The 18,425-nt window shown below is 43.8% G+C and overlaps 1 protein-coding gene across 7 annotated transcripts in view; it reads left to right on the top strand.

Annotated features, from left to right (window-relative positions):
- RUNX2 (RUNX family transcription factor 2) overlaps positions 1-18,425 on the top strand; it is a 222,981-nt gene that overhangs the window by 114,647 nt on the left and 89,909 nt on the right. For 4 of the 7 annotated variants that reach the window (XM_052809348.1, XM_052809349.1, XM_052809355.1 and 1 more), the window contains 2 exons: positions 2,245-2,418; positions 12,060-12,221. In XM_052809348.1, the coding sequence (XP_052665308.1) occupies positions 2,245-2,418; positions 12,060-12,221 (336 nt within the window). The remainder of the gene's footprint in view (positions 1-2,244; positions 2,419-12,059; positions 12,222-18,425) is intronic. The other 3 variants (XM_052809351.1, XM_052809354.1, XM_052809353.1) reach the window with 1 other exon arrangement.

Here is an 18,425-nt window from a genome sequence, read left to right on the forward strand (position 1 = left end):
GTGTGTGTAAAAGTGGCTTCTTCATATTTAGCAGCACCTAGCTTGTACAAGTTGTAATTTAAATAGGTTGAAAAGATAATGCTAAAGACTACCAGGTTAGATGTTATCCTGTTAATTAAGCTGCCATTACGGAGTTGTTACAAGCCCACCAAAAATCGTTCCCCATTTAAAGTGATTGACACCTCCTGGAGAGAGGAGTAGCCACCCATGTCAGCTCTAACATAGAGCAGCACCTTCTCCTTAAGGAGAAAGCTCCCGCCTACCCTGTGCTTTTAGACTGAGTCATCCTGAGGGAGAAAAACCATACTTCAAAGTACAAAATAATGGGTCAACTAATTAATTTTTTTAAATTGCTAGAGAATTTTCTCCAAAATTAAATTCCATCCAGTTTCTTCTCATCTCTCAACCTGAATCCTTCACTTCTCTATCTAGAACCATGATTTCTCTGCACCTATTTTGGATTTAGCTGTCTAGTACTGACATCGCTTTGCCTATATGTCATGTAGGCACCATGGTCGCGGTTACATGATGTGAACCCGTGTGCTTCAGTACTGTGGTGAGAGGTACCATTAAAAGGCATTTTTTTTAAGAGTGGTAGTCTGATAGTTCAATCTCAAGATTTAGTGCCCTCATTTACGCTTTTAAAATAAATTAACGGGTGCTAGAATTGGTTCTCTGGCCCTAAGACCAATGGGACAATCTGACTGTATCTGCAAAGCTGAACTCTCGTAGCCTCCAGACAGATGGCTGTTCACACTGCTGAGGGACAACACGGATTATCTGAAGCCACTGGGGATCATCTGGAAGGGTTCAAGCCCAAACCCTACCAAGGACCCTTCTTATTGTTAAAAACGTAAAAATATCTTAGCCAGTTACTGCTTGTGCCTGTCCCCGGCACTGCTTACAGGGATGGAGGCAGACGTGGTTCTGGGTTGCAATCAGAGGGTATGCGCTCCCGTTTCAGCTCTGCCAGAGGGTTTTTGTGTGACCTTGGTCAGTAACTTAGGGTAAGATTCATTCCATTTAATGTTGACTAATGGTGAGGGTGTCTAATTAAACTAGTCATGTGTGCTCCCTCTCTGATCAGAGAAGGAAGAGAAAGCAAATTCAGAAGGTGAATCATCCCATTTTAAGACTGGTGTCAGAGACAAATGAGATGAATTGCCCTCTGGAAGTAGCTATTTCTTTCCATTAACTGTAGAGGAAGTCTACATTAGAAGAGTTTAGACTAGATACCTGATTTATGAATGGCTAAAGTTAAGTAAAATTAGTCCTGACCTTAATCTCTATGCATGCCTGTTTCTCCATATGTTGAATGATAGAAATAACACCTTCTGCACCTCACATTCAAAGGTGCTGTTGGGCGAGAAGCATCCGATAACTACTTGGGAAAGAAATTAAACCTAGGAGCAAAAATACAACAATTAGAGAAGTAAAGCCTTTACTCTTGAAACATCTCAAGGACAATATGAGCAGTACCACTTGGGGCATCCTGTTGCTTTTGCCGTTTTTCCCCTTTACATTTTGACAACCGAGCACCCATAAATGAGTGTTGCCAGTGTGGCCATATGGCACGAGGGCAGTTAGCCTGTTTTGGGGAGAGGAGTAGGAGCACTGAGGAAGACTGACCATGCAAGGGAATGTAGGACCCAGTCTTGGCCAGCAGCTTTGAAGGTTTTCCTTGTGATACTGCTCTTCTCAAATGACAGTGACTATTTACTTTTTGGAAAATCTCCCAGAGGAATGAAAGCTAATGACTAACTGTGATAGAGTTAAAGAAAAAAAATAAGGGGAGAAGAAAAGCTTGCATTTCTTAGCAAAAATCCACAACATATAAATCAGGCATGGAATAATTGTCCCACTTGATAACTTGTGCTTAGGAGGCTTGCTTTTGGAAAAGAAAGTTTGCCCCTTTAGCTATCTAGTGTAGTTAAAGCAGGAAAAAAAAAAGACAAAAAAGACCTTGTGTGGGTGTCCTGATAAGTGCTTATTGTGATCCAAATTGCAACACGTTACACTCTCTATGGGCACAGTTGTGCTCGATAAGGCTTTCACCAGCACAACCATGTCCAAAACACAAATCCCCCCACCGATGTCACTGTGTTATTGGGGTTAGCTGAGATACCTGTAAGTCCGTTAAACCTAATCACAGGTCCTTAGAGGCCATTTGGGGTTTTTTTGGGGGTGTGTTAAATTACTAAATCTTGTTATTAACGCTTTTATTTTATGATTTGCTGTTTCCAGGGCACAGACAGAAGCTTGATGACTCTAAACCTAGTTTGTTCTCTGAACGCCTCAGTGATTTAGGGCGCATTCCTCATCCCAGTATGAGAGTAGGGGTCCCGACCCAGAGCCCACGGCCCTCTCTGAACTCTGCACCAAGTCCTTTTAATCCACAAGGACAGAGTCAGATTACAGGTAAGAGACAGAACCATAGGTTTGACTTGCACAGGCAACGGTAGTAATTGCTTATGGATATTTGTGTCTCAACTGCAGTAAAAGAGGCTGTTACAGAGTGAGAGATGTGTTCCAAGCAAAGCTAGGTGGGAAGTGGATTTTTCTATAGTGTTTGAAGCTGAAAATGTCTTTCTTTTTTTTAAAATACCTTTTTGCCATAAAACCAAAATAATCCAAAATAGTCAATCCAGGTAAATTGAGTAGGAATCTTGCAAAATTCTAACTGCCACGTTGCTCTGCCTTCTCCTCCGTGTGTGCAATAGTACGTATTAGCATAAAATAGAAGGAACATTTTTATTCAGCCTTTTTATTTTGCACTTGTGTTGAGGGAAGCAGCCAGCATTTAATGGTCTTTCTATCGGAATAATAATACAATCTTCTCATGTGGCGGTTTCCTTCTAGCACCAGTGCTGACCACTGTTATAATAAACGAACCGGGTTATGAAGAAATCTCTAAAGGTTGCTTGTGAGGGTTGTATGCAACATTTATGATTGCATGCTGAGAGACAGATTTCATTGTGCTGAGAGAAATCATAAAGTACCATGTGTCACAGATTATAAGACTGAAGTAAGTTGTTTAACTGCAGCTATGCCAGAAGTTTGCAACAAAACTGTGAAGCCTACAAAATAAACCAATTTTTCTCGTTTTTCTAAATTCAGAGCTGGTTAAATTTTTCAAAAGAGTTTCAAAGCAACCTCTACCTAATTTTGGCCATTTCTACAGTCAAAACTTGTGCTGACGTATTTGTGTCTATCCAGGATGTGAAGAGGTGTTGCCCCTGACCAATTCACTTGCTAAAACTGTTGAAGAACTTCACCTAGATGCAAGTCTGTCAACAAAACTCTTGGCTCAATTTACTAGACCGATTTAAAACTCAGTTTTGCTGCTATAGTTGCATCTACACCAGGAGTCCTTTGCCAATGTTATATACCAGTATTCCTTTACTGGTAAAGCACTCCTAGTATAGACATAGTCTTTGAGTCAACCTAGGAAGATTTCTGGTTTCATGTTTCAAGTGGTTTTGACATGATACCAGCTGAAACTTAGCGGTTTTAACAAAGTGTTGTGGCTTTCTTCTTCTTTCTTTTTCTTCTTTTTTAAGTTCAACTGGTTTATTAATTTGCAGTAAGAAGGAGAAGTGGGTTAATTTGAACCCAAAGCACTCAGAGAATTGAAACGAAAAAATTGTTCCCATGAGCTGTGGCAAAGTTCTCCCAGATCTAGAAGTATAGCTTTAACTAGTGTAAAATGTTCATAATATATTAAATATGTTGGTAGTACCCATTACATGCTACCTGCTGCCCACCAGCTTCCCAGAGCAGGTTTTTTGGCCGGGCTTAGTGTTTTGTTTTGTTCGTTGGACATGTGAAGTCAGGGCCCTTGTGCATATCATTTTCTGGGTAAGACCTGCCAAACTAAAGCCCAGTATTTTTTCTAACCTACTGTCTTCTGTCTGGCAGTGTTTGGGGACATGGTTCCCGAGAAAGCAGGGGGAAAATCCAGGGCTATAATCAGCTTTTCTCCTTCTTCTTTGTGCCTCCATAGTTTACCTATTGTGCAACACTATATTTAGGAACGAAGGAGGGTGAAATTCTTCCTGACCCCATCTGGTGATCAGCTTATGCCCTGAAGCACGAGAACTGAGATCCCCTTGTAATTTTCTTCCTAGCTAAGTGTAACCTCATATGCTGCTCTCATTCACATAAATGCCTCCTGTAGAAAACGTTCTGCTGGCTTTGATTAATAGAGTACTTCTCTGCCTCGTTATGAATCAGCAGCAGCATTTACAGATCCGGGAGGTGAAAACTTTAGATGAGCTTTAAATAAGCCTGACTGGAAACAAAGCTGTGTGGCATTCCCTGTCTCCTCTGCAAATCTAAGAGTCAGCAGTTCAAAGTACCAGCTGAGACTTCATCGAGAGAGAGAAGATGCAGTGGTGGAAGGGCAGAGGGAAGTGAGCTGAACCGAGGAAGGCAAGCTGACTGTCCCGTCGATTGTGGAGTATGTGCTTTTCTTGCCAGATAAACTCGTGGTCGTGGGATACTTTAGAATCCCACATTGCTCTCGTTTCCCCCAAAAGAGTGAGGACTCAGCTGCTTATTAAAGTTTGCAGTGAATAAGTGGTCTGATACAGTATTTGCCATGTTATTCCCCACCCTTGTCTCCTCTTCAATTTAGAAAAGTCAAAACACCCAGCCCTCAAAGGCTACCCGTTAGCTTTCTGGTAGCCCTCCCATTTAATAAGGCGATTAGCGTGAGCATGTTACATCGGTGTGAGCTCTGTGAATTGCGCTGGCTTCTCCAAAAGGCTTTTTGGTGCTCTTCAGGACGTTGATTGTAATCTGTAAAGCTCTACGTGCTTTGACGTTCCACCAGAATGCTGGGATGCTTTTTGCGGACAGTCCCTCCGAGTTCTTCTGGGATGAATGGATGCTCGTTGCCACACAAACTCTGCCAACAAGAGACAAAGTTGATGCTGCAGATGAGGCACCTCTTTGATCGGGTGTTAGCTGACCATGGGAAATGGCTAAATGTCCGCCTGTTTGGTGTGGTAGCAGGGAGTGAGCTGTTTGGGCTCCACCAGTTTCCTTGTTGTGGTGCGATATTCAGTGGGAATACCACTGGCTTCTTAACATGGTCACTGGGCTGGTATGGCTTGAGTATATATTAAAAAGGAGAACAGATCCTTGTCTGAAAAACAAGGATCTTTTTATTACCTTTATTGGAATTAACCAAACATTCCTTTAGAAATACCTTTGTTTCTTAATCTTTTTACCTAGTAATTTAGGGAAAATAATTAATTCCTAATAACTTCAACAGTAAATACTGGTTTCCTACGATGAAATCCATATTATTGCTAGTAAGCACATAAACTGTTTTTGTTTCGTTCCCCTTGAGGTCTTGCATAGCTATCGCATGATTAAACAGAAATAATATTTAAAGCCTGGCTGGCCCACACCTGAGTCTGAAAGAACTCAGCACTTTGGGGTTCACTCTTATATTTCTTTTCTCTGTCTAGGTTGTGTTTATTTTCCTAGAGTATCGGAGTACAGGTTTTACAAATCACGGCACAGTCCTAAACCTACCACAGGACCTGGCTGTGGCAGTACAAGGCACAGAGTTGCCCTTATTCAACATGGCATTTTAACTAGGATTCTGCAAAAGCAACATCGAAGGGTCATTAAAAAACAAATCGTCCAATAAGCAGATGCCTTTGCTGAGGCAATGCAGATTCAATTTGAACCCCGCTTGCTGCCTGTAAATCAGGAATCCTGTCTGCTCACATTTGGATACTGGTATATTTGCTTTTTTATTTTTTTTCCCTTTCCCTAACGGCACTCGCACGACTTGCTCACGTATCCGATTACGTTCCCGTTCAGGCGCAGAGCTGTTGCATCAGGGTTTCAGTATGAAACGAGGAAAGCTGTTGTTTTTCTAAAACGCAACCATTTAGGATTAGCTTCTATCGGCCAGGAAAAGCCACGGGTGTAATGGCAGGAATGTGGTCGGCGCGAGGACCCCGGCGGCTGGGCTGCGGGGACCGCGAAGTGGGAGTTAAGTGAGGTTTCATGCTCCATCACCACTGTGGCACCGTCTGATCTATAGGCAACCTGTGACTTTCATCACTGAAATAACAGCACTCAAAAGCAGGTCCCGTGAAATCTTTTTTTTTTTTTCCTTTTCCTCTTCCCCTCCCCATGCACCTCAGGGATGTTATGCTTTCACTTCTCAGCATTTCTAGGGTTGTAGGAAGCAGATTTAAAGGTTTCAGAGCTGGCTTACCTGGCAGTTAGTGAGGGGACCCATCTCCACTAGCAAGCAGGAACTGGTTTCAGGCGTGGTGTGAACTGAGTCTGCTGGGAAGACCATGGGCAGAAGGCACCTTCGACTCTCAGATGGAGGATGAGGATGGTACCAGCTGGGCCTTCCTTAATTCCCCCATTCAGGACTTGCAGGCAATGGGCTGGATGCTGCCCTTTTGCAGAGTCCCTGGGAAGGCAAAAAGCCGTGCTCATCACAGCATTGTCCTGGGCTCTAGATAAGAAGCTGTGCAGCATCTGCCTCAAGGACCAGTGTCTCTTCTCCGAGACTACCAGCTGCAGGACAGGTTTGAAACAGAAACTGTATGGCTGTTATTAGACTGGCACTACGCAAGTCCCCTGCCAGGGGTTGGCTGTGTTTTACCTGGGACCAGTAGCACTCTGAAGCACACACCAGTGTGTAGCTGGTGCACATCAATCTGAGAGCACATCAGACAAAGTACGTGGTTGCCTCGAACAGATAATTTAGAAATAACCCAAGTAATAGGCTTATAGGGTGAATTATGCCTTCAGCTTACTATAATGTGGAATAAAAGCTCGAAGACTCAGCAGATGAGGTGGTGGAGTTGGGATTTCTGCTGCCATGAACACAAGGGTGGCTGCAGTCTGCTGTATTTCATGCAAATTGATTGCATCCTTCAGACAACTGGCAAGTTGCTGTTGTGAACCTCCATTTGGTAAATCTTGTGTCCCTCCTGTTAAAGTATTCTTTTAACTTTATTTCCCTCACCCCTTTACAATTTAGTTGCCCTACTGGCATGACTTGCTCAGTTTTTGTTTTTTTTTTCTTTCAGAAATGTGACTCTTGGCAGGGTGGGAGGAGAAATGGTTTTAGAGGTTCTTCAGGCCAAAATCTGGTCTCAATTACGCTTCTGTACATTGGGGTGTAACTCCATTGGTTTTGACTTCATTGATTGAACTGGGTAATCCAGATCAAGCCCTGGGCTTTTAAAGATGCCTAAGAAATAGAGAAGAAAAGGAGGTTGCATTTTTGTTGTTGTTGTTTTGCTGGGGGGGGTGGTGTTACAACAATAGTTGGGTTACTCATGCAGAAAGTCATCTTGGCTTTGTTAAGAACAGAAGTGAGGATATTTGCTTTAAGTGTTTACCAAAGATAGCTCCAGACAGCTTGTTTTTTAGTATTGGCAGTAGCACTAATACAATCAGCAGCAGTCAGTGCTAGAGCTGATGGCTGGATTTAAATGAGAGTGGTTTTGTGAAGTGCACGAATGCGTGTGATGTTGGGGTGTTATAGATGGTACATTGAGGAGCTGCAAGCCTGTGATCATGCTGTGATCATGTAACTCAGTTTGGGAAATGGGAAATGGATTTTTTTTTTTCTGTAGTAAATCTGTATGCTTCATAATCCAGTGCCAAAGCAGTGGAATAACTCGTTCTTCAGGGCAATTTATGGGTTTTTTCTTCTCTCCATTGACACTTCAGAACATTTTCATTGAAGGAAGAGAAGTCACATTGCTGGAGAGCCAATGTCATCGGTGGGAGAACGGGTCACTGGGGTTTTTTCTCATTCTTTCTTGTTTTTTAGTTTTATACAGCATGTCCAATCTTAGACTGATTTTTAAAACCGCTTATTGTCCATTAAGCATCAATGTCCATTGTCCATTGATGCAATCAATCACAGATCACAAGGGTCAAGAACCGTGTGTATCTCCCACTGACTATAAATGCGGTAGTAAAATCTAGACACAAAGTAATTTGCAATACTCAATATTTCCTGCTTCGGCAAGGTTTACCTGGAAGTGCAAACAGGACGGAGCTGTTTGTACATTAGTTTAGACCTCGCCCCACTGGCTTGTTTCAGCCAAACTGTGCGCAGGCTTTCTTAGCATACACATGATATGCCCTATTGTGAATGAATATGCTGAAAGCCGCACTTTTCTTCACACCCACGCAGGCATAACAGAAATGTTTACAAAAGGAGGACTGCTCTTAGTAATCGCTCCAAAATTTTCAGGTGCAAATGCCAACTCAAAGTGGTCCTCTGCCTCCTTTGCTGTTATTGAATGCTCTGCTAGCCCTTCCCCATGGCTGCTGTACAGGAAGATGGGGGGCTTTCTCCCGAGCTGTTTGCTGTATTTTTATATTAGTGTTTTCCCTTGTTTTGGGGGGATTTCTTTAGGGAGGAATCCACATTTGCTCTTCCTCAGAGCTCTAAGGTTTCTCATCTGTTCTGGGCTTCTCACGACTGGGAAGATGTGCAGAGCACATGGTGCTTCAGGTGACGGTGCAAAGCCCCTGGCCCGCAGGGACCCAACGTGCGAGCCTGCCAGCTGGAGCGAACGGGGAAGCTGGTCTTTGGTGTAGGAGGCCAAGGAAAACCTCTCACAAATCTGCTTGTAGCTTCTTCCCTGCTGATACGTGCTGAATAGTCACTCCAGCCTTTCTGTGCCTGAGCAAGGAGGAGGTGACCCTCCTAAGGACATTGTTGTGTTTCCCTCAGAAACATCTGCATGGATCTGCCCTGGAAATGCTGTTCTGGCAGCTGGCACCTCCCCGTGGTGCTCCCAGCACCCTCCTTGCCCCCAGAAGGTTTGGTTTGGTGGCGTGTGGAACCAGAAGATACGGGTTGGTTGGGCCTCAGCAGCCGAAGTCTCTGTTCCAGCAGCGTTGCAAGGAACATCTGCTGGTGGGACCAAAGGGTGCCACATGAGACCGAGCTGCACGTCTGCCTTCAAGGACTAGACGAGGCAGCTTTGGACTCTGCCTCGCGACATTTTACTCTGGGGATTGGGCAATGCCGCTGAGCGGTGACGTTTACCCTGTGGGCTAGCAGGTCACCTTTGACTCGGCAAGGCGAGGGTGTTTCGCTGCTCTCTCCTCTCATGTCCACGCAAACCTTGGCTGCTATCAGTCAGCAGGGGCTGGTTTTAGGGCATTTACTCTATGGTCTGGTGAAACTTGTGTCTTCACTTTCCGCTTTCCTAACGGGCCAAAGATAACTCTTGAAGCCTGTCAGCCCCAGGGCAAAATTCCCCACCCTGCCTCAACCATGACTTCAGCCATGCCTTGGTGTAGAGGAATCACAGTAACCTTCCAGCCTGGGGTATTGTGACCTTCTCCTCAGTCACTGAGCTCTGATGTATCATCTGATGTTCAATTTGGTTGAGGATTTTCCTCTTTGTTATTTCCTATTCCCTGAGAAGACATGATCTCATTTCCCTGGACCTAAGTTGCTTGCACTCTAGTTTCAGAGGGGCTGAAGTTTCCACCTGAAAATCTGGGCTGAAAGCTTCCAGCCAAGATAAGCACCCCATTTTGTGAGTGAGGTACTCAGAGAGTGCCTGCACCTTAAAGAAATGACCAACTAAATATGCAATATATCATTATTGTCCTTAAATTTAAGTAGAAATTGCATCAAATGGAGGTTGGGTGAATTACCCAAGTCCAACAGGAGATCTGCTTCAGGGCCAGAAGCAGTTAAGTCACAGCACAGTATCTTCACTAAGAGGCCATCCTCTTTTTTCTCTTTCTCTAAAATACTTAGGTCTTTAAAATCTCACGGTATTGGACTCACGGAGAGCTGAAATCAAATATATATATCTAAAAAAGATGTGGTATTGCGGCTCTGAGGTTAGAGTGAGCTATAGAAGCTGTATATAAATTTAAGCTAGATGTCGTAAGAATATATGATATGTTTTGGGGTCAACTGATGGTCCATCCAGCCATAGTCTGCCTCTGACAGCGCAGTATGAGATGCTGTTTTGAAAGACCACATGAGCCTTTGAAAGACCACTTTTTGCCATTTGTCCTTCTTGTGTCCACACAGGCATTCACAGTTGTAGGATTAAGGATGTTAGGTGTCAAACCAAGTCTAGCATGGGTGTTCAAAGTGGTGAGGGTGCCAGAGATGCTCAAGATCTTTTCAGGCCATGAGGATTGCACCACCAGAAGTGGCATGAACCTCCAGAAGGCAGCTCCTTTCCTGAGGTTTTCACCATCTTAGACCAAAATCCTGTAAAAACATCCTCTGTCATGATTTTTTTTTTATTTTCAGCCTTTACCTGCTATATAATTTCCTTCCAGCATTGGAGCTGACCTAAAACCAAAACTTTAAGGGAATCTGTTTTGGATTCGGAAGCAGAGATTGAAAGGAGCTTGGAGTTTGAAGGAGCTTGGATTTGAGATTGTGCTCCTGACACATAATTAATTTTAAGATTGTTTTCCCAGCAAGCCTCGGCTTTCCGTTCCCAGTTGAAGATCGTTTACCATTGACTGCATGGTGAATTATAGTAGTGGAATGAGGCAGAGAAATATGTCGATATCAGATACAACAACGAGCAGTCAGTCAGATTTGAACCTGCGCCAATCTATACAACCCTGGCCTTGAAATTGTTAAAACAAAGAAGTTCATTACATTTAATGATCAAGTGTCCTTCGGATTTCTGAGGAGTTTAGGTTAACCATTTAGATTACTCAGCTCTAATATAAATGGCAAACTCCAGGAAAATCCTCTTAAAATTAAATTGGAAAGTTGGGGGGGGTTTATATATCTATATAGTTATTTTGCTTCAAGGAAGTATCTGCTTTCCAGACATCTCTTCAAACAAATCATGTCTGAACAGAAAAAATAAACAAGGAATAGCTGAAACTACAAGGTTTTGCTGTGTGGAAGAGCAGGGAAAGGAGTTAAAAAAAGGAAAAAAAAAAAAAGTTGAATTTCCTGAAAAAGTGCCTTTGCTTATGCCATGTGGCTATCACATTGCTGTCTACAAAGTAGGGCCTTAGCACAGTGCTCTGACATAGCAGGTTCTCCAAATTGAGTGGACCTGATGTGCTTCATTGAAAATATTGGGGAGGATTTGGAGGGATATGCTCCACTTTCTATGAGCCAGTTCAGAGGTAGTTTTCTGTTTATTGTGCAGTGCCCAAAACAAACTTTGGGGTTGAAAGTGCTTTGTTTTTATTGATGTAAAGAAATAAAAATAATAATTTATGAGGCATTGAGTGGTATCTTTATCACCAGATATTAACTGACAGCAAATGGTTTATAAATCCAAACACCAGTGAGTAAAACTAGGTCTCCCTCTCTCTCACTTAGTGCAATCCACCAGTGCTTCAGCAAAAAAGAAACTGTATTTATCCTTAAAATCATTTCCTCCACAGTGAGCTGTAGCAAGTACATCAAAAAGCATCATTAGCTTCCGATAGTTATCCCAAACCATTTGGTTTCATATTGTTGTAATTGACGTGACTGTAGGTAATTGGGCCAGCATCCAAATGTGACATTTTTGGCCAGATGCTGGTAAGATTAATGACATTTTCCTTCTTGGATAGTATTTTCAGCACTGAAAACACTACTGTGTAATGTTTGGACTGGATAACAACTTGACAGGCGTGCCAAGTGCTGACTGTAGAGTCTCCCCACCTCTGAAGTCCGCTTCCTAAGCTCGGACCTGGGTCTCGTACTCGCTGTCTGCTTATCTGTCCAAACCCTCCAGGACTGGCCAGTCTTGGTATAACACGCTGTTAGACCTGGATGAGAGACACCAGGAATGTGCAGCACAGCTGCTCGATCTTTTAAAACTCTGGTCACTGCTCTGTTCGTTTCCCCCAAAAATTGTTGTGGGGAGGGAAAAGCACAGAGCGAGGCTTGAAGGGGCTGAGTCCTAGAGGAGCAGGCTGTGTTTCATTACATTCTCATTCCTTATAGCACTGATGTGTATATGTTCAGTATCCTACCTCTTTCAATTAGGCTGTTGATGCCCTAAAATTTTTCTTCCGTTTTTAAAAATCTTCTCTTTTTTTGTTTTTTTTCCTAGACCCCAGGCAGGCGCAGTCATCCCCTCCGTGGTCCTATGACCAGTCTTACCCATCCTACTTGAGCCAGATGACTTCACCGTCCATTCACTCCACAACTCCCCTGTCCTCCACTCGAGGCACAGGACTTCCAGCCATTACCGATGTGCCCAGACGCCTCTCAGGTAAAGACCATGTTTTGCCTAAAACAATTATGCAGATAGGAACCGGACTGGCAGAGGCTGCCTCCGTGGCCTCAGCCAAACCTTAAGAAGAAGAGCAAAGCTCAGCTGGTGATAACAGGGTTGCTGCATGGTGGGTGGGGGTCAAAGTCCCTTTTTTTTTTGAAGTGGAAGAGCTGCTGTGTTTCTCTGAGCATGTATCATTTGAATGTCTCTAGGTCCATTTCAGATCGGGCTGGTTTTAAATTGTGAATCTTATTCTATGAACAAATTCTTTCTTTTTTTCCCTCTACAAGAGGATGTTGCATGTTTTAAAGTAATTGTGATATTCTCTATTTTTTGGTGCTTTACTTTTGTGGTGTGTGTGATGTTAGGCATCCTGACAGATAGATGCCTTTATTTCTTCAATAGTTAAGGCTAAGATTCGTTCTCCCGCATTTCAATCCAGTAGCTCAAGAAAGCCTATTTCCTTAGTTAATGTGTACTTAAGATGCCTATCAGAAACTAGCTGAGTCACTTTAGGGTAAAGATTGGACAAATTGTGCTTTGGAATGATGCAGGAGAGAGGAAATACATTTAGGAACACAGACAAGACAGCAGTGAGGAACTGAGACTTTTTTTTTTCATCAAACAAATGTATATTTACATACTGTGCAATTCATCTCTAATGGTCTCAGTGATAAAACCATCTGTGTGAAGTAATATCTGATTGCCCCAAAGTAAGATAGAGCCTGTCATGGCACACAGTCACCTTGTATATCTTGCCAAAAATGAGGAACCTTAGGGGAGGGAGGTTCAGTATTAAAACTCCAACCTTGCAAGTGTGGAAATATTAGCAGCATATGCCAAAAAAGCATGTGTAATGTAAAGAAAGCCTTTATGATTCATTAATGAAAACCAAAGAATCAGTCTTATTACATCTATTTTTTGCATGTTTGCAAGATATTATTATAATCTTGGAAGCTGCTGCCATACACCTGTTTGACTCGCAGCCAGGTGAATTTCTTGCTGTCGTGTTTTCCCCTACCACCAAGCTCATAGCACTGGAAAAGTTGATCACTCCACTGAGCTGCATCACTGACAAGCTGAACTTCAGCCAGGAGGCATGTAGGATTTGATTAGCGTAGACTCCTTGATTTCTTTCATCTTGGAGGAGGGAAGCTTTGTTTCTCAAACAAACAGCTGCAAAAACCTCTGCGGTCCTAGCGCGCTCTGCCTTCTCAGAGATGCTGAACATCTCCGTGTGGGCCGAGGGTTGGAGGGTGGTGGAGCAGGTTCCTGCGGCCTCCCTGTGCAACGCGCTGACTTGGTTCAAAAAACTCGACCAGCTTGATGCTGAGGAAATGCTTTGTTTGGCCCGAAACAGGTTCCCTTTGAGTCAGAGCCTCCTGATGGTCTGTGTTGTCGGAATGGGTTATTTTTGCAATTGTGCCCCCAGCGATACCTCCAGGAGAGGCTCGGCTGGGACCACGGCAGCTGTACCACCGCATACTTGCCCTGCAGCCCTTGCTTGTCTGTGTGTATTCAGACGTGAGCGCCTGGCATGTGGGCACAGGCAGAATGACTAAAAGACCTGGCTGTGTACATTATGTGGCCGCAGCCTGAACTTTTCTGCTGTACTCTACAGTTGGTTGCCTTCTCGCTTCTCACCCTTCATCTTTTGGGGGCTCAACCGATGCCTCCGCAATGCTCTTACCTTTTCCCACCGTGGGGATGTTGCTTCCAGTTAGATTCAAGATTGAAAAAGGGGACTTTGATCTTCTACAAGTGCCAGAGGTTGTCTGCAGTGTTTGCTGACGTTCAGAAATACAGAGCAGCGTTCCTGGGTGGAGGACGAGCTCTGATGCTCAGGCTGCAAGGAGGCGTGTTGCAGCCCCAGCTGCAAACCCTGCGGTTCCTCTCAAGGGTTTCTACCTAGCAGTGCCACAGGGAGGGAGGGCAGGATCCGACCCCTCTTGTGGATAAAGTAGAGAGAGAAATGCAAGTTTAAAGCTGCTTCTTACAGCAACCAGTTTATCCCTCGCACACGGAGAAACGCGAATCTCCACTCAGTTACTTGATACATCTTTCAGAGGAGAACAGAGCTTTGATGGGGGGAAAAAATGACTGCTAGGAAACACTAAAAATGTTAGAAAACTTCAGGCACCTCCAGTGCATGAGGGAGAAATTAGAGTTTTACAAGGCCTTGAATAAAAACAAACTTTGCTTTCCGATACAGTGGCAGAAATCTGATTATCAAGGCTGTTAAAAGTATACAAGGTAATTTTAATGAATGCCATATTTACTGCCTGTTGCTTAACATCATGCAGGAGGAAAAATGGGTAAAACTTCCCCCTTAGGCCTTGGATGTCACACCTACAGGCGCAGGACTTCCTACCTGCCACAATTTCACATCACCCAGCCTTTCCACAGGTCTCCATGGCTCTGCCTGGACAACTGCTTAAGTTGTGCTCACCCAAACGTTGAAAATATACCATCTGATAAAGCAATGTGTCCTTCAAAAGAGAGGTTCCTGACTGTATTGTCAGTGGCAGCCCGCAAGAGCTATGTTTGGTGGTACTCTGATGACCAGAAATACATCCATCCCATGGCCAAAACAGTGGTGTTCCTCCCTGTCCCGGGATGGGTACATCTCTTGGCGATGAGGACGCATGTGTTTCAATCCCAGATTAGGCTGAGCGTCAGAAGAGGTTTGGGGCTGTAGGACAGGAGGTGACGGGGGACTGCCATAGCAGTTCATGCAGTTCTCCATCCCATGGGAGAGGGGAAAAGGGCAGCAGGCTGCAACCCTGAGGAGTTATTCGGGCAGGCTGGTGTAATGTGGCTGAACTGGTCGTGTCAGTGTCTAGACTGATTTCTTTGCACAACTGAAATGTTTGTGTGCATGCTGCAGGCACGTGCAAATGAGTGCCCACGGCTGTCAAACTTCAAGTATTCATCTTTTATTCTCCAAATGGGGATCAGTGCTGTATTTGCAGTGTTGTACAACTAGTTAATGATGTGTCACACATATTTGGGCAGTATTCAACAACAGTAGCTGAAAAGCAAAGCAAAAAAAGATTATCTGGCATCACTCATGCAACTTTGGAACCAATGGTCTCTCTGGTGCGTAAGTCTCATGTTCATATCAAGAAGAAATAAACAATAAGCTCACGAGGCCATGCAATTGACTTACCTTATTGCACCAACTCAGTCATAAAAAGAGCAGGATTCCCCATATTTTATTAAAATATCTGTCTGCTCAGACTTCCCCAGAAGACGGTGAAAGTTGGTGGCCTAGCAGATTAATATTCTTAATTAAATAATATTGTAGTGGAAACCATGGGAATATATGAACATGGTCATTTTAGAGAGAGTTTTGCCTGAGGGACGTAGTCTTATTGCATGATTCATAGTCAGTGCACTCAGTCTTTGTGTCCTATGCATAACCAAAGTGCATGTGGGATGGGGAGCATGAGTGTCTATTATGTAATTAATGTATATGATTCATATAAATACACATCACAGCCATTTTACCTAAAGCTTCGGGACTGATCCAGCAAGTCATCAGCGCATGCAAGGTTCAGAGCAGAGAGTAGAGGTCGGGTTGTTCCTGCAGTTACAAGAGGGCTGCTCCGCAGCAGGGGAAGGAGGTATGGGTATAGATGTCCCCTGGGGTAGACATCCATCTATGAGACAGTCACCCTCAGCTCCCTTTTGAGTCAGTGGGGGCAAACTAGCATTTGCAGGACTTGACCAGTCTGCAGATGAGCTGTACTGGTCCCTGGCAGTGCCTTGGAAGAGCCTGTTTGCCTCCACGGGCTCTAAAGCGAGCCTAGGTGAGTAGTTCAGGTACAGGCACGTCTGATCTGATAGTCTGCCTTTGGTGAGGTGATTTAAAGGATGATTTAACTGTCCTGTAAACATACCCATATCACAGCTTTGTTACACTTCAGTCCTGGTTTAACCCTGCTGTGGTCTGCCTCACCCTGACCTCTACCTGCTCTGCGATTGCAGGGTTTGAGCTTGAATTTAATTTTGTTGAGAATACTGACAAAGAGAGGTGGGGAGACTTCTTCTTCCCCTATACTTTTCCTGGACCTCCTCACCGTTCTGCCTAAATGCTAGTCTCTTGCTTTTTGCTTCACCTTTGAGAGAGACTTGTGGGGTCAAGGTCTTGAGATGCTGGAGGACCTGCCCTGCAAGTCCAACATGAACACGTTGAGTGCTGGCTGTGGAAGAACCTTGTCCTACGCAACTGTGTTTGACAAATGTCCATATGACAAAGGAGAAAATTAAACCCGAATTTAAATACCAGGGGAAATCACCAAACCTACCTTTTCCAGCCTTGGGCTCGCACTCTTTGCGTATAGTTGTCAGCTGGGGATGCTGGCCTTGTGCCACCATGCCCAAACTCTCCCATCCCACGTGCTGGAGTCCCCTCAGTGTGCAGGGTGGATTTTGCTGTCTTTGTATTTACTGTGTCATTGAATAGGGCCACGCTGAGATAGATGAGGGACATGGTGGGCTCAGCCTCTAAACAAAATAAGATTGCAGACCCATTGCTCTGAACGAAAATGGACAGAAAGTAGTATCTTTTCCAATAAATTACACAGTGGTAGGGCCTCGAGTGTTAAATACTGTTACTGTTGTCAGCAAGGTTGGTTTTGAGTGGGGTTGGCCAGCATGGTTGCAAACAGATCAAGCCATGGTTTGGAAATGAGCAGAATGCCGAACCTGTTCCCGTGGGCAGCTTGGAGGCAGCCACCCTGTTATGGAGGCTAAAAGGCTTTAATATTACAGTTTTGGCCAGACCATCCTGGCTGGATTTAGAGTCAGAGAATGGGCCCTGACCCTGGGCTGTTTGCTAGTTCGAGTGTAGCCAAATTTTCCCATTAATTCGTCTTGCTCCATAGATATCACCGAATCATTTTGGACCATTCTGGACCTTCATCAGATACTGAATTTAAGAAATGTTCTTGTTTTTCCAGCTCACTGAGGGCTGGCAAGTATAAATGCAACCTTGCAAATGCCAGCCATGCCCTAATCAGTGACAATACTGTTCCTTTACACAATTTAATTTTCATTCTTGTAAGGCTGCAAATCTTAAAATAAAAAAAACACATATAATGGAAGCAGCTCCAGCTGAACCTCTGGGTTTAGTGTTTGTGTGTTAATAAGAAAGTGGCTCACAGCTATGGGCTGGTTCTTCTTGAGGTCCTGTACTGGTTGTCATCTTGGGTTTCTAACCCTGAATGTGTATTACCTTGGATTTTGCTTAATGTCACATACACGTATGATCCTTATAATAAGGATTTCCTCTTTTGGGGGGGATTTGGTCTTTAAAAAATACTAACTTTAAGAAGGAAAAGTTGTTTATCTTCTTCTATGGAGCTCAAAAAACTTTTCAGCCAAGTAAAAACTGTGGTCATGTGATGTAGCTATTCTTGCATCCCTTAATTCCTACTAACTTCATTAAATGTTGTGGGCAATAAGCACATTTCAGGACGAGACCCTTAATAAGAGAAGGCATTAGTGCTGTCTCCAAAATACAATTCTTTTCCTCTTTGCATGCTCTGGGAAGTAGAGAAATGGTTAATACCGTGGCAATTGCCAGCAATGGCGTTGGTGTTAGCAGCTCCTGAAATGAATGAGCAGTTCACGCTTCAGCAATATTGTCTCAGGCTCTTGGCAAACCCAAGAAGCCAGCTCTGTTTCTGGTGCGCTCGCTACGCTGTGATGTTTTTCTTGGTGACTATAACAATTTTCACTCTGTCTTCGGTTTTTTTTTTTTTTTTAATGGAAGCTGAAAGACTCAAGGTTGTCTCTGTCTCCATTTCTCCTAGCTAATTTTCAATGCTTTCCCTGCAAGGTGACACTGAGTTAAGGCAAAGTAAAGAACTTGGGGGAGCTCAGGTCTTCAGAAACAACCCGCTCATTTTGCTACCCTCCCTAAACTTGTAACTTGTCTTTTTTTTTTTTTTTTCATTATTTTTCAGTGGTTCTATTTATTTTGTTTACCGCAGGTTTTCCATTTTTAGTCTCCTGCCCACTTGGTGCCACCTGGGAATCTCAGCACCTTGGCACTCATCTGTGGGGTTTCAGTAGCAGCCTCTCTGCTGGGTAGAATCTCTCATTGGAGTAATTGTCCAGAAGATGCGTTGCATGAGCCCTACCTCAAGGATGAAGGCCAAATTTTTCTAGCGTGGGTGGCCTCAAATTAGGCAC

The sequence above is a fragment of the Harpia harpyja genome, chromosome 15 (assembly GCF_026419915.1).
Source record: "Harpia harpyja isolate bHarHar1 chromosome 15, bHarHar1 primary haplotype, whole genome shotgun sequence".
Lineage (NCBI taxonomy): Eukaryota > Metazoa > Chordata > Aves > Accipitriformes > Accipitridae > Harpia > Harpia harpyja.